Source organism: Neopsephotus bourkii, unplaced genomic scaffold, assembly GCF_033783945.1.
Source record: "Neopsephotus bourkii isolate Nb327-2 ecotype Australia unplaced genomic scaffold, CSIRO-AGI_Nbou_v1 NB_1820, whole genome shotgun sequence".
Lineage (NCBI taxonomy): Eukaryota > Metazoa > Chordata > Aves > Psittaciformes > Psittacidae > Neopsephotus > Neopsephotus bourkii.
Genome location: NW_026902293.1, coordinates 12,610,650 through 12,629,097, shown reverse-complemented (window position 1 = coordinate 12,629,097; position 18,448 = coordinate 12,610,650). Strand labels below are relative to the sequence as shown.

Below are 18,448 nucleotides of genomic sequence, written 5' to 3'. Positions count from 1 at the left end.
CCATAAAGAGGTAAAGATGAAGTGCCCAAGCAGTCGAACCCTCTCCACATCAGATAATGAATGTTAGTCTTAAGTCACTCCAACACTGTATACGTGTACAAATATACATGTATGCATGCATAAAAAGTATGAAATGCTATGCACACACACTTTCAGTTTAAGAGTTCAATGAGCTGCATTAAAAAGTGCATTATTTTATTTACGTCAATTCAGCCTTGCCTGTAGTAATTTTTCTTTTTGATGTTTAAAAGACCTGTCTATTCTTCGTTTCCTCTACAGGCTGGAAAGTGAAATACATATATTTATGAAACAATGAAGAGAGGGTGGGGAAGTGAAGTAGGTATTTTGGACATGTTAAAATAAAAGAAGCATTTGCTAAACAACTGTTACGTGTGAAGGAATGCAGCCCAAAAAATACAGCATATGCTGTTTGGGTTTTTTATTGTTTGTTTGCTTTTTCAAACCATATCACCTTCAAAGAATTCCTGGATTCTAGCCTGATGCTGAAAGATTAATACATTATAACAACATTTCCTAATATGCAGTATCCTCTAAAGAGCACTGTATCCTAATGACAGTGTAAGGAGAATACTTACAGTCTTGCCTGATAGGAAAATAAATTTAATAAAAACATATAAGACAAATATGAGACCAAAATACTTATTTACAGTATATATATATTAACTCTCTTTTTATTGATACATTTCCCTCCCTTTTAAAGATATCAAGATTAAAAACATCCAAGCCTGTGCAGAGAAGAAAACTTTCTCAAAACAAGTAAGAAACAAGAAAGGAAGGAGCTATAGTGCACCATCTGCTGCCAGTCCTCTTGTAAAATATCTTCCAGTCAACAGACAGTACATTTACAGTAACAGGTTGACACTGTTCACTCTCATCTGCTTACATACTAAACAAATACCATCTTGGCACGAAGAGAGATATGTTCAAAGAAGGAAGAGCCATTTGTCATACTATCATCTGAATTTATGAAGGAGAGAGCCGCCACCTCAGCTGAATTAAGCCTCTAGAACCCCTCTGCTTTTGAAGAAAACCCATCACCTACTGCCTGCCAGACAAATCTGTCAACAAGCACTCCTGTTCTGGAGACCCAGTGTTTTGGTGTGTACACCACAGTATCCCTGAGTATAGTGTCACCAACCACTCACATCCTAGCCTATAAACGGGTATGTGACTCTCTCCTCCAGAGCCACCAACTACCACACACAGGCTTTTATGGAAGCTCATCTGAATGACCAGTTTATTTTCTTCACCCTCCCTAAATCTTGTTCCTAAAGCATCTGGTCTGAAATCAATAAGCTGAAGACACCTGAAGTTTCCCAGGATCAACACTTGGCCAAAACATTGCTGAAAGTCAGTAGCCAGATGCTAGCTTGCAAAGGAGAAGACTTTGCCCAGATTTCTTCACCCTTGCAGAGTGTTCACATACAAAGTTCACATAAAACAGCAAGTCCACTTTTTCCAAAGCAGACTGAAAATCACTTTAGTTTCAAGCTGGAAGCTTAGAAACATATTTTGGCTAGGCTGTAGAGCACTTCAAATATCCCAAGTGCTAAGCAAAGTGCCAAGTATTGAAAAACTACTAATTCAACCAAGAACAGATGCTAGAAGCCAACTTTTCCAAGCTAAGCACAGGACTATGTTGGTATGGCCTCACATTTAGAATACTAGATGTGTTCACAGACACATGGCCAGCCTCACATAGTGGTGCAATCAGTGTACATTAATACTTTCTGTACCCAGTTCAGAGACTTGCATAAACTGCACACCTTGAAAACAGGATTCCAGCCAACAGGATTATGAATTGGATTCTAAGTAACTCCAAATACTTGTTATTTTATCAAATATGCCTGCTGTCAGCTGGCATCTCATCCCAAGTGTCAGCAAGCATTAAAACTGAGGAACATTTTGTTAGTGTTTGATTTCCTACTGAGAGTTCAAAATGTATTTTTAAATTTAAGGCAGGTTGGGGTTTTGTTAGGGTTTTTTGTGGTTTTGTTTGTTCCAGGTTTTCTCCACTCAGCAGAAAGGAACAATTTTTCTGGTACCTCCAAACCTTGGGACAGAATTAACACACTTGTGTTTTTTTCCGAGTAAGAAATGCATCCAAAGTAAAGTAGCAAAGCTTGATTGTCCTTTCAAATGGATGCAAATCAAAAGCAATTCCACTACAGAGAATAAAAAAGTCCTGAAAAACTGAATCTCTCCACAGGGTTTGTAAATGTGGTGTTTCATCCACCAACTCAAGTTGAAAGGTTTTGAGCATGCCCTCATGCCGTGCCCAGAAACACACATTAACTTATGCTTAACCTAAATCTAAGAAGCTGAAGCCTATTGCAGCCTATCGATGCTGAACACCCAGCACATCATAGCCTAAAGCCCACAGCAGGAGGAGTCGGTCTTCCACTGAAACAGAACTACAGAAACCAAGTCTCTCACTATACCCAAGTGGTTCAATCATCAGCAAATTTAAATTAATACGAAAACAAGAAGAGTGATTGATGTCACTCTGCTTCCCACATTCCTCGGAACTCCACAGTGTTTTACTATTTCCGTGTGGCTGACAGCAGACTACTAGCATAGAGCTTAAGTTTCGTTTAATAGAATTTGTTAGCTCAAAGCAGCCTATTCAATTCTTGTTCTGTATTAGAACGGTGATTTCTCTATATATGTAGTAGTTTAGCACTCAGAGTGGCTTTTTTTCCTCAAGCTATAAAGTTGTCAGTTGGACAGTAACACATCAACTTTACAACTAACCCAGAATCAGCTTTTAATCAGGGTTAAAAAGGCATTTTGAATGCAACATGCTTGTATTATTTCCATTCAGAAACTGAGTAATAGAAAAGAACGCTCAGAAGATTATTTTGAAACCGTATAATTAAAAATGTGTTACTAATTGCTTGGACGATGGGTATTATCATACAAAGTAAAGACTCAGCCTAGAAAGACACAGTAGAGTAAAACAAAGGAAGGTCAAATCTCTTCCGGATCTTTGACAGGGTTAGCAGAAATCAGTTTTGTTTGGCAGAGCTCTATAAGAACTTAGACATTTAATTTTCCCCAATCACTGTAAAAATGTTCTTTAACCAAGAGCAAAATAGTTGAAAACACAACTCAACCTGACCTACAGAAGTGCAGGGGATATTGTGGCCAAAGTTAAACCAAAAATACTTATCCCACTTCAAAATCCTGCAGAAGAGTCTCCTCTTAATATCTAGCTCATCATAAATTGCTCCAGGCAGACTGTTTAAATCTCCAGGTCTAAATGAATGGCTATTAGCTCTTGGGCTCAAAGGAACTTGCAAGTCAGGACATGTATAAGGTTTCTATGCTAATATTCAAAGTCTGAACCAAATAACCCTCTAGAATAGGGCCTTAATGACTTGAACTTTTGCACTTCAACAACAAATCCAGTTGTGTGTGAAGGTACATAGGTTTTACAAACCAGCCATAGTACAATATCACCTAATAAAAACTGATACTGATAACAACACAAATTTCTGGCCAAGGCTGAAAAAAAGTTTGATGCTTGGAGTTCTGGAAACTATTGCATTTTTAATTGTTTATTTTTAAACTAGTTTTGTAATATGGCAGTAACACTATTCGTAGCAAGATTGGCCATAAAAAAACAGCCTTCACGAAATGAAACCACAGTATATCAGTAGTTATAAAACAGCTTTACAGCTCTGTACATCTGCACTGTAATGTTCAGTGCTATAAAAGACCATGGTATTATGAAGCCCAGGCAGCAAGCTTCTTCATTTCATCTTCATCCTCTGTTCTCTTCCTCGCTGATGCTGCAAAGAGAGCAACAATAACCATCAACTAAATGTGATAATCAGAAACATTTTATTTATTAGCATGAGGACTGGAATAGTGCTTCTCAGTCTAAATATCTCAGATTAATTTATTGAGTAGCAAGCTAAACCTAGATAATAAAGTAATGAAGCTGATGAGGGATGCAACTACTTTGCTCATACTGTTATCTCAAATATAACCCTGAGATTAACAGTATGGGTCTGATGTAACTCGGAGCAATCCCAGGCACAGCTACAGGCTGGGCAGAGAAGAGATTGAGAGCAGCCCTGTGGAGAGTGACTTGGGGGTTTTGGTCAATGAGAAAATGAACATGACCCAGCAGTGTGTGCTCACAGCTCAGAAAGCCAAACGTATCCTGGGCTGCATCAAAAGGAGCATGACCATCAGGATGAAGGAGCTGATCCTGCCCCTCTACTCTGCTCGTGAGACCTCACTTGCAGTATTGTGTGCAGTTCTGGTGTCCTCAACATAAAAAGGACATGGAACTGTTGGAACAAGTCCAGAGAAGGGCCACGAGGATGATTAGGGGCCTGGAGCACCTCCAGTATGAGAAAGTTGGGGCTGTTCAGCCTGGAGAAGAGAAGGCTGCTTGGAGACCTCATAGCAGCCTTCCAGTATCTGAAGGGGGCCTACAAGGATGCTGGAGAGGGACTCTTGACTAGAGACAGTAGTGATAGGACAAGGGGTAATGGGTTCAGACTTAAACAGGGGAAGCTAGGTTGGATATAAGGAAGAAGTTTTTTACTGTAAGGGTGGTGAGGCACTGGAATGTGTTGCCCAGGGAAGTTGTGAATGCTCCATCCCTGGCAGTGTTCAAGGCTAGGTTGGACAGAGCCTCGGTTGGCATGGTTTAGTGTGAGGTGTCCTGTCCATGGCAATGGGGCTGGAACTATATGATCTTAAGGTCCTTTCCAACCCTAACTATTCTATGATTCCTACTGAAAGGCTCCCACAGAAAATACATTTAATCTCTAAGAGTTGTCACATAAAGCAAGTGTCCTCCGGAATGCTGCCAGTTCTCTCACTGCCACTTGAGGAGGCACAAGTGACCGATCCCTGGCTGGCTGCACATCCTGCTACCTTTCAAAATAGCACTGAAGAACTCTGCATGTGCAGGTCCAGCCTCACTGCATTTTAATGGGAGCTGCCATTTGTTAAAAGGAAGAAATTCCTGAACTGTCTTTGTTCAGGTGACATCAGTTAACCAGTCCCTACTCTGCAAGTGCCACTGGCTCACTGTGCGACTAGGGAAGATCACTATGACTTGCTCCATCTCAGTTTCTTCAGTTCGAAATCAGGAAGGTAACATGTATCTCCAATGAGAAATACTAACGGTTCTTATTTTTCTACTGCTGTGTAACAGTAAGCATGGAGTTTCAGAAAAGACAAGCTGGTTTTGCAAGGCCTTAAACTATAGAATTGTAACCAGTTAATTTAGGCTGAAGCAGCCATACAGATAGATGAAGCAGCAAATTAAAAGAAGCACACAGAGATGGCCTGGGTTTAATAAAAATGTCAACTGGCACAGTTAGATCTGGAAAAGGATGTATGAACAAGTCATAAATACCCAGACTGCAACTTGCACTGGGCTTTCCCAAATCCGTTTTTCTTTTTACTAGCTGCTTTGCAACTGACTTCAGTAGATGAGGCCACAGTCTCAATCTGAACATTTAAAACTGCTTCTCAGGATTTAAGTGCTGTCTGCTAAAACACATGTAAGAGTCTCTTAGCTGAACTGGTCTACGTAACCTGTCCTGCAGCAGAAAGCACCATAAACAACCTGTGTAACGTGTGTGCTGTCCTTATCATCAAACATTTATACTGTTTTACTAGCATCAGTACACCGCAAGTCTTTCAACTGGTAGAGGATGACAGGGACATGGTGAAAGATGTAGTAAAAGTCAACTGTCTTCGGGCTTAATTCAAAATGAACAGAGCAGAACTACAGAAAAAGAAGGCTACTGCTTAACACCAGGAATAAGTCTGCTCTGTAGAAAGCAAGCAAAGGAATGACAATATTTCTTTAAATGTGTACTTCCTGCTGCTTCCTTAATTTCTCATTAAAATACCAGCAGTAAATATCAAACCACTACCCTACAAAGCTGGATCTTTGCGATGCAAACATTTTCAATATAGGTCAGACTCCAATTTAAAAAGACTAAGGATTTAATTGTAAAAAAAAAATAAAAATAAAAAATGTATTCCCCTTCCTTGGTAATCTCACTGTTCCAGAAGATGCATCAGTACATGCCCAAGGTCAAGTTCTCCAAGTTTGTCTCCCCAGATCTACAGAGAATTTAGTGCTAAATGCTTTCATACAGGAAACCAGAATTCCATTCTGCTTTTCCTGATAAACGGACACAAAAATAGGAACAGGAATCTATAAGACTTTAAAAGTTAAACCAGAGTTAAGTATATCTTTGAAATTCTCTCTCCCTCTCCTTCTCACATCATGGCTTAATCATGAGAAATGGAAAATTGCAAGCAGGCAGTTTACCAGGGCGAGAAGGCAGCGATGTGGACGGAACACTTGGCAACCTGACATCTCTCATTCCCTTGTTCAATTCTTCTTGCTCCAGTTCTTCTAATTCTGCCATCAACTCATCCTAAATTCAAAGAAAACATTATTTACAGTTCTACTGCCTTGACAGTGACCTCAGGCAAGGGCACATTTAATCACCATGAAACAAAGCACTACTGAAATAAGCAAACAAAAAAGAACAAAACAAAAACAGTTTACACCTGAAAATAAATATGAAAAACCAGCATATCACAAGTATGATTTTTACTAACTGTGAGCGGTAAGAGTAAACCTCAGTTGAAAGTTGTAAGAAGGATAATGGAAGTTAGAAACAGGACAAGGAATAAAATTAGAAAGAAAACTGATACCAGTGTAATACTTATCAAAAGGCAAACACGGGAAAAAAGAGAAGTCCCACTGCCATCCTCAGGTTTGTTCCAAACTGGATCCTGTAGTCTTTAACAGATTCTGATTTTAATGTGCAATTTCTTCCATTTTAAAAACAGTTTCCACTGCTTACACTGTACGCTGACATTGAACATTATGCTTCAACCCTATCACACAAGTCCAGGATTATATATGATTTCAAAGGAGCACTAGAATCAGAGCTGTCCTTCTGGGTCCTGTGAAGCATGTAACACGCTTGGACTTCTAGCTGCAGAAGCTGATTTGGACAGATGTTCTGATCCACTTGCAAAATACTAAAAATAAAAGAGGCTATACATTTTTTTAAAAAAAGCCTATTTGTTGGCTGGACTTTCTCAAAGAAAGGAAGCTAAGTATTACATATTTATAGGGCAATGGACCTTTGCCACATTAATAAATAGTTTAAAAAGAAACACTTGGCAAAAGTGGCTGGGGAAAAAGTGGCTGTAGCAATGTGAGATCAATAGGTACTGAAATGGGCTTTGCTTACCCATTTATACCTAACATCACCAACATGGAAGTTCAAATGTTAACCACATAGTCACTACAGGCCTTCTCAGACTTACTTTCTCATGTTTTTATATCTTAATGCCAAAGAAAGGCTAGTTTGCCTACCTGACCTAGTTCACAATGCAAATGCTGGGATACCATCTATAAATTTCAGCATCAGGTCAATAGCTGATGATGTTCAATTGACAGCTGACCCCTCAAGGAAATGTGCAAGTTTGGGACCCCATATCTAACTTAGGCATTTAGCTGAAGAGCAAATGTGTCTGTACTTTAAGTGCCCCAGGCAGTGCTGTGAATACAAGCTTCTTTAAAAGTTAGTGTCCAAGCTGCTGTAAGGTCAATGGAAACAGGTAATTCTGAAGACCTCTACATGATCATCTAACACCCTCCAATACCAAATCAGTCCTTACCAACCTCTGCTGAACACAAACAATTCAGAGGTAGTATCAGCCAGAACAGGCTCTCTTTAAAAAAAGAAAAGAAAACCATGATCATGACTCCTACAACTTTAACATAATGATGTAGTGGCTAGAATATTTGCTATCAAAGTGAGACAAGTTATTCTCATCCTCAAGCATGGATTTAGCTTATATTTCCCACAACTCAGGAACTGCTGTACAACTAGGCTGTGGAGTATCGCAATAGCTATAACAAATCTCCTCTCTCTCTTATCCTAGGCCAAAAAGAGCAGGGGAAGAGATGCCAACTCTCAGGTTCTAAGCTTTGTCCACGGGAATGTATTTCACATCAGAAGCAGGCCTCCAAGAAAAGACTGCCTCTCCCAGTAAGCATCCTACTCAGGAAGGACAGAGCTTTTTTGCATTCTTCATAACATACACTGTGTCAATCCAAAGAGAAAGAGTCCTTAAGTTTCTGTGTCTGTCTGAAGCAGTAGAAATTACATGTTTCCATGATCTCCTTACACCCATGGAACACATATGAAGAGGAAATTCAAGTGTGTGGCCAAAATGTCCTTCAAAAAAATAAAATTAAATGTCATCCTCCAACACAAATCACCTCATAACCCAGCAATTAAGTCACTGATTCCAGTGCTCTCAAGCTGAAGTGTCCTGGAGACCAAACTTCCCAGTTACTGGACAAGTGCTACAAGTATTAGGCCCCAGTACAAAAGCAAGTGCTGATAAAATGATGCCCTATGTGACAGTGGCTTAGTCTCCCAGAACAGGAAATGTTCCCATCAACTTAGACTAGTATCTCTTAGGAACTGCCAGGTCAGTCTACAACATGCTTACTAAGTCTAGACTCCTACAATTTAAGCAATGATGAAAAGTAAAAGACACTGTATAGCTCTTTGGGATGGCAGTGTTTTTCAGTTGTTTGACACCCAGTTTATACAGGTCAAATCCCATTCCTTATGCCAGTAACAATTAAGCTGTTTCTTGAAAAGTCTATTTACATTCAAAGTGGAAAAATAGGAAAGCAGATAATGGGAATAAAATACAAAGAATCGTTACTGTTCTCAACAAATTATAACTGCTGAACGAAACCTCCCTTCCCCCCAAGTCAACCTAATGGATCTGCAGAAAATCTGGAACACAGGGAAAGCACCTGCGTTTCCAAGCACCAAAAATGACCTTAAAAAAAATGGTCCAAATATTCAGAATTGTGAACAGTTCATGGCATACAAATATGCACTTAGTCAAATGCATGCCTATTTGGAGCACAAAAAATTATATATTTCAGTGTCCACTTGTAGCAGTACAAATCACATGTTTTAGTGACCTCCTCCCATGGTACAAATGAGAATAACAACTACAGGAGTGCAGTTAAAGTTGCCTTTTTCAAAATGTATATACAAATAGAAATATTTTTAGAGTTTACATTTTTATTAGTTATGTTATATATATTAATATATATATAAATACATATATAAACACACACATATCTATCTATCTATAAAAAAAAAGATGTGAGAAGTAGTCAAACATCCTTGATGGGGTAAGCTAGAACCAAGAAATTTCATACCAACACCTTTTGAGAAACAAACCACCAGAACAAGCCACTAGACAACAACAAAATAGCTATGGAATCATTTAACAGCTAAAACTCGCAGGCCTGAAGTACTAACCTCATCAAACTCATCACCAAAGGCAGCTCGGTTTGAGATAGCATCTGAAATTTCCTGGGCAACATCTTGCTGTTCAGTGATATCTTGCATTAAATCATCGATTTTGTTCAAGTCCCTGGCAAGATAACATAGAAACATTTTTAAAAGATAGTTCATCATTCAAATCCTACAAAAGAGACTTGGAAAACCTTGAACAGACTCTATTTTCTTTTTATGCCATGGCTGCATATAAACAGCAGAATTCACAGGGAGTAATTTCACCCACCTGCACCTTAATGTTTCCTGGCAAGCTTCTGTGTGTTTTAGCCAGTCAAATTTCTTCCACTTTGGGACTGTAAGAAAAGGTCAAACTGCAACAGTTTGTGTCTCTCTCCCTCTCTGTGCTTCTCAGCCAAGAGTCACATCCTCTGGGCAGATCCCACCTCTTTCCTAAAGTCAGCATCTTTACAGATGGATCTTTTTTGATGTTAAACGCGGGGGAACTTAACAGGACTATACTCCATTTTAAATCTTCTCCTTATTGTTAACTTCATTATTGTTTCAGTTCCTGTTTACTTCTCCCAGAACAATTTTTCTCATTTAACTGTTTATTCAGGCAGGAAAACAGCTCATGAAATATGGGACATATAAAAATACTACACAGACAAAAAAAAAGTCCCTCTCCTTTATTCACGTCTAATTAGTACTTTGAATCACACGGCCCAGCTTATAGACTTTGAGGAAAAATGTCCACTTAGTTTCTTCAACTAAATTTTCTTCTGAAAAAAACAACCCAACAAACCAGGGGCAGAGGACAGTCTCCACTGCCAAGGCAGACTTAAGAAAAACCAGGTACTACATGAATCTCTCTAGTTAAGCGAGCTTCCTTTGAGACTAGCTGTTAAGAAGAGACATTTTTTTTGCCAAATGTAACACCACTGCATCAACATCATTCCTGACATTAAATGCCTGAGCCAAAAATTAAGTCAGAACAGTTTGATTTGATAAAATATTCTTCAGTGATGAAACAGCTTGAAAGTCGTTAATAGAGCTCAACTTGAAAGCTATTAGCACTTACATGTTTTCATGTACTTTTTTCATAGCTTGTGCAGCATAGCCCATATTCTTGAGCACTTCTGTGTTGGTGTGGGAATTCTCCAATGCCTCTCTCTGGAACTCAATGGTTGAAAGTGTCCCATCAATTTGACTCAACTGTTTCTCATATCTCTTTTTTCTCTTCAGTGCTTGTAAGGCAGCTGGAATGGGAAGAGGCAAAGTGCACTGTGTATTTTTATAGCAAAATGCAAGGACAAGAAGTTCAGCACCAAGCCAACCTGCAGAATTTATAATTCTCACCCTCCTACCTTACTAGTAGGGAGACAAACTTTGACCACACCAGATCAGCAGCCTGTTTATCACCAACATGCTGTTGCATTAACATGCTGGGAAGTCTCTTTTAGATTAACTCCTTTGAACACCACAGGGAAGAGCATCTTCTTCCTCCACTGCGGGAGATCGTAAACTCCATCCTGTGCACACAGGCGAAGCAGGGAAGACAGGGAGGAAAAAGAAAAATGTCAGAGCAAAGTCAGAAAGGAGGAGAAAGGGGAAAAAGAAAAGAAGAGGCTGCAAAACGTAAGTAAAAACTAAGGAAGACAGTGTAAGATCTGTCACAATAACCACACCTCCATCAGTGATGCTTTCTAAACTTTGTCTCAGCAGCAGAAACTGCCAGATGTAATGGAAAGCGCAAACAGCGTAACCAAGCAGGTTGTTAGATCAGATGAAGACTCATTTCTGTGGCTTTCAGCTGCATCTATTTCTTTATAATCACTTATGAGCATGATCCTTAAACCTTAGAACTTGAAAACATATAAAACTTCATAAACACAGCCACGGTCAAGTCCAGCTACTCTATTAACTTTGCAAATCACCGAGATTAGTCTTTTATATTTGCTAAATTATGAGCAGCATACTTTGCCCAGAGTAAATCATTACCAGAATGAATGCATGTGACACGGAGAAGGAGAAAAGAACTTTCTCTTGGCCGCTGGGTGTGGATCACACACAATCTTGCCACAAGCATTTCCTGATCACTGTCCTTTCCAACCTACACATGTGCCAGGCAAGACAACAAACAAAACCAAGAGACTGAGTTAACCCATAGCTTTTTCAATGCTATTAATAGCCATGCCTTTTCCTTTTTCTCTTACATTCAATTTTTAAATCAGGTTCAGAGACAGCAAGCAACAGCACTGCGGCCCCCCAAACTCAACCAACAAGCAGCAATTATTGTCGCTTTCCTATTCCAGTAATTGCCCACATGCAATAATACTGAATCTTGACACTGGGGTACACAAATTTGCAGAGTTAGGATCCTTCCAAGAAGGGGCATAGATTTACGGTGTGCAACAACACACTAAAAAAAAAAAAAAAAATCTACTGCTTTGTTGACATATGCTTGAATCAACATGACCAAGACTGCTCATTGTTAGCTGTGCAAAGACAAGCATTTGCACAGGCTAAGAGCAACCTGGCTTAATGGAAGGTGTCCCTGCCCATGGCAGGGGGGCTGAAACAAGATGATCTTTAAGATGATCTCCCAACCCAAACCATTCCATGATTCTAGCACCAGCAGTGAAATGTTTCAGGACAGCAAACCACAATCACAACAGATTAATCACAGTATTCAAATTCAGGATTTTCCCAGGTCTTGGGCGATGGTTCAAAGATCATGCATACTCTGAAAGCATGAATGCCAGGTGATGTCATGTAAACTGCAAATGTGAAAAATTGTAGAATTCCCACCAGCAATTCCAAAATACACCAGTTTGATTTAATCACAAATATTCTTTTTACATACTTATTTCCCTACTTATTTATGCTTATTATTGTTAGTATTAGGACACCAACCACTTCCTTCCTTAGCTTCAGTTGAATCAAAATTTGATCTTAGGATTCTTATGTTAGGAAGACAGAGATTTCAGGTAAATTTAATAGTCTAAAACTGTGCATAACACTGGCTGTGCCAGGGAGGACTTCAAAGCCCTGTGGACTGAGGAACACTAACTAGCTGGTGCAGAAAGACTTCCACTGGTGCAAGTAGCTACTACAAGGTGATATTTCCAATTGTTTTTCAGAAATGGGACTCTGTAATGGTGCTGTTATTACTGACTGCTCACAGAGAAAATGGGTTTCCTCAGTTACATACAAAGAAGTTGTTTTCAAAATCCTTAAGGTTCCTGTATTAACACTTAATTAAACCACACCCAAACTAAGAAACCACAGAAGCAGCTGAAATCCATGTGACTTCACCTATTCATAAACAGCTTTTCCTAATTACTGTAGTGCAACATATCACCTTTTTTAATTCTGTTTAGGTTTACCAGTGACTTATAGAACAAAGCGCTTCACAGGAAATCAATTCATATTCCTTCCTTACGAAGACATTATAAATTCCCACACCACACTACGTGACTTTTCTCATTTATGTTAAATGACTGCCCTTCATTGTGCAGTTTTGTTATAGTAGCTTCTATAGCTAAGAGAATTTCCTTATTTGAAATGTATTTTTTTGGTTTACAGATTATCATGAACTTTAAGTGCATCTCTACTGCACATACAAGCAAGTCTAAGAATGGTACTGAAAAAGGGTGTAGCCCATTCCAAAGATTTCAAAGGGAGACAGCCCAGGGAGGAAGAGTCTAAACAAGGGTAAAGTGAGGAAGCAAGTGTATCTAATACCAGAAAGAGGTGGAGATCTTCTTCTGGGGGGTAAAAAAAGCATCTCATACACTGTCTCTGTTGCGCTCCAAAGAAGCCAGTGCAACTCCTGTATTTCAAAATGAAATGATCAGCACTTGGCTGGGCTTTAGCACATTTCCAGCAAGCAGGAATAGAACAGAAGCTCACAGAATAAGAAACACTGCTTTTAATCTAAGTTTCTAACATAAAGGGTGGAACATCAGTAGACTAATACGTCAGTTTAAGTATGTGTATTAAAGAACTACTATTATTAACATACAAAAGGACTCTTTTTCCATTATCAGTATTATGCTTCATTAGGAAGCAGAAATGGCCAGCTAGGCAACAGTAATCCTGGATACATTTAATATCCAGATTTCTTAAGCAAAGAACAAAAGTAGTGACACAAAGATCTGTGGCACCCTCCTCATGGTTTCATGACAGATCAGAATGAAAAGACAGTTCAGTGATATCACTACCTTTACCTGTTAAGCCCACCACCAACACCCATTAGTATAGGAATTACAGATGATTTCATCTTTTGAAGTACAAACAAAAGCATGGTCTTTTAACCCTTAAAATTCCCGGGGGGAATTGGTGAAGAAGAATGTTTCTTAAGGAAATATAACACCCCTGTGAAAATACTCACTCATTCTCAGATACAGTTCACAGACCTCAACTTCATTCCTGCAAGAATTACAATTTCTGATCTCCCTTACACCACAGACAACCAAAAGAAGTGCTGATGAGGTTATAAAAAATTATACCACCCTAAGTAAACTCATTATCAGCATTCATAATCCTTAAAACCTTGAGGAAGAAACCACATACAGTTACAACTGAGGGGCTAATTCAAGAACAATAATGAATTCAACTTGTTATAACCACTCCAGTTCATGGCAAGACACTTGAAATGTGATCATGGAGATCAGAGAACAATAGTTGTAATTCACAGAACAAAGACACTTGTAGGGCTTCCTCATATCTCTCTGACAGAAACCCTCAGCCCCAACCTGTCATAAACCCTGCCACAGGCATGATCGCCCTGTCTGTGTTGAAGTGCAACTACTGTACTGTTGTTTGCTTTCAACACCCTTCTGGTTACAACTAACTCACTGAAAAGGAATGCTACATGGCCACATGAGCCCTGTTCATATGTACCACACAACATATTTAGCTACACCTACTTGTAAAGGCCTACCTATTACTCCAACTTTCTATATTGGTTCTGTCCCTAGTGGTACTATGTGACTCTTCATGGTTAAGATGTAGTCCTATTCTGGATGGCTGCTTTTAACTTTATTCTTGAGTTAGCTATTTTTTTTTAGGTTCTGTGAAAGATTCCAGGCTGAACCAACACCCAGTCACATGTATGTTATTTTCACAGGCATACGCACACTTCAGGAAATGCATTTCCTTTTAAACAGAGTTCTCAAATACTCAGCATCATTTTATGTCCTTTGAATTTTCCTGTATGATCTTCAAAATAATGAAAATGAAAGGCCAAATTGCACATGGAGTTGGCAGCTATGAGCTGGTTGAAACTGAGATACCCAAAAAAGTACAGCAAGAGATACCAAAAAAAAATCACGACTTTGGACCTGGAATTAGGAAGAGATTAAAAGGCAGTGGTAACTGTGAAAACAGATATTGCTTATCATGACATAACCTCTACAGAGGGAATTCCAACACACATACCTGTTTTGAAAACCCCTGAGTGGCCTGGCTACAGTAAGATATCAATGGGGAATACTGGAAATGTATTACAACACGAACTGCAGAGCTACTCACTTCATAAAGGAGAAGCCAAAAATATTTACATGATGTTTCACATCTATTAGCATAGCTAATGTGTTACAGCTTTTAAATCAAGTTAAGCCTACTGATGTCACATGAACCCATTCAAGAATCATCTGAACTAATGAAAAATTGCTGGTGCCTGAATCTGCTCTCTCCTGTGACAGTATTACTGACTCAGACTCACACACCTAAAATTAAATGAGATCATGCTAATTTGGTGCATTTTCTATACACAGATGCATCTGGCTCCAGTCTTGGACAGTCCCATTTTGGTTTCCATAGGCTTCTCCACAGATGCAATTAAGAAAAATCAACATTAAAAATTACCTGCAAGGTCCCTTTGAAAGATTCATTTTAACAAGGCAACATAGATTAAAACTTATTATCTCATGCTACAATATATGCTGGTTAACACAGATTTCCTGTGAACTATATAGTACAGTATAGCAGCTAATACACTATCACATGTAAATCAACAGCAATCAAACCGTAAAGCAACTGACATATCAAATGAAGAGGAATCATTAGGGATTTAAGTTCATTCACTAGCCTGCTAAATTCAAGCACTTCAGCACATCAAGGTTAATGTCTCTTGTTACTCCTCTGACTGGACTTAACACTGTCCCATTTTAGCTTTACAATCATTTTTGGCATGAAAAAAAATCCCACTCTGCACTTTTTGCTCTACTCCTGTCTCTTTATTGTTCTTAGCTGTCCAGTCCTGAACAAACAAGATAAAAGGGAGTTATTTTTAACTATGATCAGCTCAACAATCCAGTTTGCAGCATAACTCCACAAATAATCACACAGGTAAAGCACTGGGAAACTGCATACTGAGCACAGCAGCAGACACAAAGATCTGAGAGAAAAGCTTCATATGTCAAATGCTGCACGCCTGAAGCACAAGGCCAACACCTGAAACCAGCATCAATCAGCCAAGTTAAAGGAGAAGCAGATCCACCTTCTCCCAAGAACAAGTACTCATTCCTGCCTGTGCATCACCATTTCATTCAGAGGTACCCAAGCACTTGTGCAGCTGCTGAGACAAATAGGTAAATGGAACTTAATCTACCCTGGGTAAAAAAATAACCCAGTCACAAAACCCCACATTATACATCTGCATCCAGCTTTCTGAAATATGCCCTTCAGGGAGCTCTGACAAGGAAAGGCATGGAGCATTTCTTCTTCCTACAACTATGACAGCTTAAAGTCCAGGCTTGGAATGACATTCCACAGCAGCATGTCTGGATCTAAACAGGAATTGTTACAGTCACAGGAGCAGTCCTGTTCTCTTGCATCCACCCTGATGCCCAGCCATGTGCACAATGAACACAATCCCGGGAGCTATATGGTCACTTTGTCCCACAGCAAATTAGTTCTCAGCTGGATCACCTTCCTGAACTAGCTCACTGCATTCACACACAGGTGCCAGTACCTGAACAAAGGGATGAGACACTCCAGTTGCACCCAAGCAAGTGCAAAGTGTGGGACTGGGACAGCCCTGACAGCTCCCATGCTGCAGAGGAGCAGGCTGTTATGCTGCTGAACTGGCTTTACTCCCTCTGACCGTGCCTTCAGATCTGTCCCATCTTGACTCATGCTTTTAGATCCTTTCTAACTAAAAGTTTATCTGCCTTTTGCTAATAATTACTAACAAGTAAAATCATTAAAAGTAAATTTATTAACAAGCTAAATTATTACATGTATTTGGTTAGCCTTTTTATGGGACTTTAACACACAATTCTTCGCAAGTTACACCACAGTAGTTTGTTAAATTATCAAGCAACAGAGAGAACAGATGAAAGAGCTACTCTTGTTATGCCACAAATTGTTAACTCAAAATGTTTTCCTTCTGTTTTGAAGTATGTAAAGAAAAACAAAGCTCAGAGTAGACAAACAGGCCTCCAGGTAACTTCAGAAAGTAATTTACTTGTTTCTCAAAGGCCTGTATAATCCCTAAGACATTGCCTACCATTATTCCCTTTACAGAGATACCAACATCAGTAGAAGCAAGATCCAGCTCTTATTATCCCTTAGTATCCTCTCATCTGCAGATAACAGCAGCCCAGTAGTAACAAATATGCTGAACTATTATTCATTTTTTAGTGGTATCATGTACTTCCTATGTGATTTGAGACAAATAGCTGAATCACTTTGTTCCTCAGGTGCCAACACATATACTTTCCAACTCTCACAGTGGATATAACCTGTTTTCCTCCACGGATATACTGAAGATCCTCATGTGCTTCAGCTTCTTTACTATCTGCACAACCAATGCTCAAAACCCAAGCTGTGATCCCCTTCCCACCTTGAACAGAAGTACTTCACACAGCATGTATCCAGCTGATGCCTGCATTGACTGTGATGCTAAGCACAAATGAACATATGACACAGGGAACCACAGACAGTAAACTAGTGAGGAATAAAGCACCCCTTTATCATCCCACCACAGTAAATCCACAACGCCTTGAATACCAAGAGATGCCCAAGACTAAAAGCCATCGTCATGTCCCAGCGTACACGCATCATGGCAATGTTTGCTTCAAGCCCACAGCTGAACCACCAAGCACGCTGCATACCTGGAGAGCGCAAGCAGCAATGGTTCCCACGAGACCTCCTCTTAACAGAAACCACAACCTAGAAGAGTCTAAACCTTGGTATTTAAAGCCCCGCAAGTCACCCGGCGGCAGATGGAGAGCAACGGGCCCGGCTGCTCTACTGGGACTCACCTCGCTTGTTCTTGGTGCCGTGCTGCCGGGCCAGCGCCAGCTCCCGCTCGATCCTCGTCTCCAGGTACACCTGCTTCTTGCTGAGCATCTCCTCTGTCTCCCGCAGCCGGGCCAGCGCCTCCTGCGGCGAGGGCCCCCGGCGGCCCTTCGAGCCGGACGAGCCGCCTCCCTTGAAGAACTTGGAAATCTTGCTCATGGCGGCAGCACCTGCTCGGCACTCACCGACGAAAGCTCTGGCCAGGCCGGCCCGCAGCAGCCTCTCCCCCGGGCCGTGACGGCACTTCCTGGACCCGCGGGAGGTGGCTCAGCACCTGGCGGCGGGGCGGGCCCGGCCCGGCCCCACCCTCAAGCTGCCCACTCAGGGGCGGCTCTGCGGTGACCGAAGCGTTGCTGCTGCCGCTGCCGGCGGCGGCCTCACGCGTGACCCCTGTCCGCGCCGGGGCGAGGGGCGGGAGGGGCGAGCGCGCTCTGTGGGGCTGCCCGCAGCGGATCCCTGCGGAGAGAGGGCAACGCCCCAGGCGGGGCCGGGGTGCCCGCGCTCAGCTTGTGCTCCCCCCATCATTTCTCATTGCTGTGCTGCAGGAAAGAGCACTCTGAGGGGATTGCCGGGAAAAGGCGCCCCGAGCCCGGACGGGCTGGTGACACGGGCAGCGAGACTCAGTGACACTTAGCAGCACTATAAAGTGACAGCAGTGCAGAAAGCCGCGTTCCCGTCGCCTTCCCCTATGGGCCCTGCTGGGGGGCTGGCGCTACCACAGCTAAAACACACCAACTACTTTTCCCCGACAACAGCAGTCTGACGCACGAAAGTCA

At 40.8% G+C, this 18,448-nt stretch overlaps 1 protein-coding gene across 1 annotated transcript; it reads right to left on the bottom strand.

Moving 5' to 3' along the window:
- Nucleotides 1-2,877: 2,877 nt before the first annotated feature.
- On the bottom strand, nucleotides 2,878-17,964 carry CHMP4C (charged multivesicular body protein 4C). The gene is made up of 5 exons (XM_061343026.1): nucleotides 17,636-17,964; nucleotides 10,441-10,618; nucleotides 9,384-9,498; nucleotides 6,335-6,443; nucleotides 2,878-3,815 (listed from the first exon to the last, which is right to left on the bottom strand). The coding sequence occupies exons 1-5, from the start codon at nucleotides 17,829-17,831 to the stop codon at nucleotides 3,751-3,753; spliced, it is 663 nt and encodes a 220-aa protein (XP_061199010.1). The 5' UTR covers nucleotides 17,832-17,964; the 3' UTR covers nucleotides 2,878-3,750.
- Between the last annotated feature and the right edge of the window lie 484 nt (nucleotides 17,965-18,448).

Excerpts from the sequence above, each read along its gene's own strand:
- CHMP4C (XM_061343026.1), bottom strand. The coding sequence starts at position 17,831 with ATGAGCAAGATTTCCAAGTTCTTCAAGGGAGGCGGCTCGTCCGGCTCG. Across the intron at positions 9,499-10,440 it reads AAAAAAGTACATGAAAACAT|GGACTTGAACAAAATCGATG; the intron begins GTAAGTGCTAAT and ends TTATCTTGCCAG. Across the intron at positions 6,444-9,383 it reads TTGGTGATGAGTTTGATGAG|GATGAGTTGATGGCAGAATT; the intron begins GTTAGTACTTCA and ends CTTTGAATTTAG.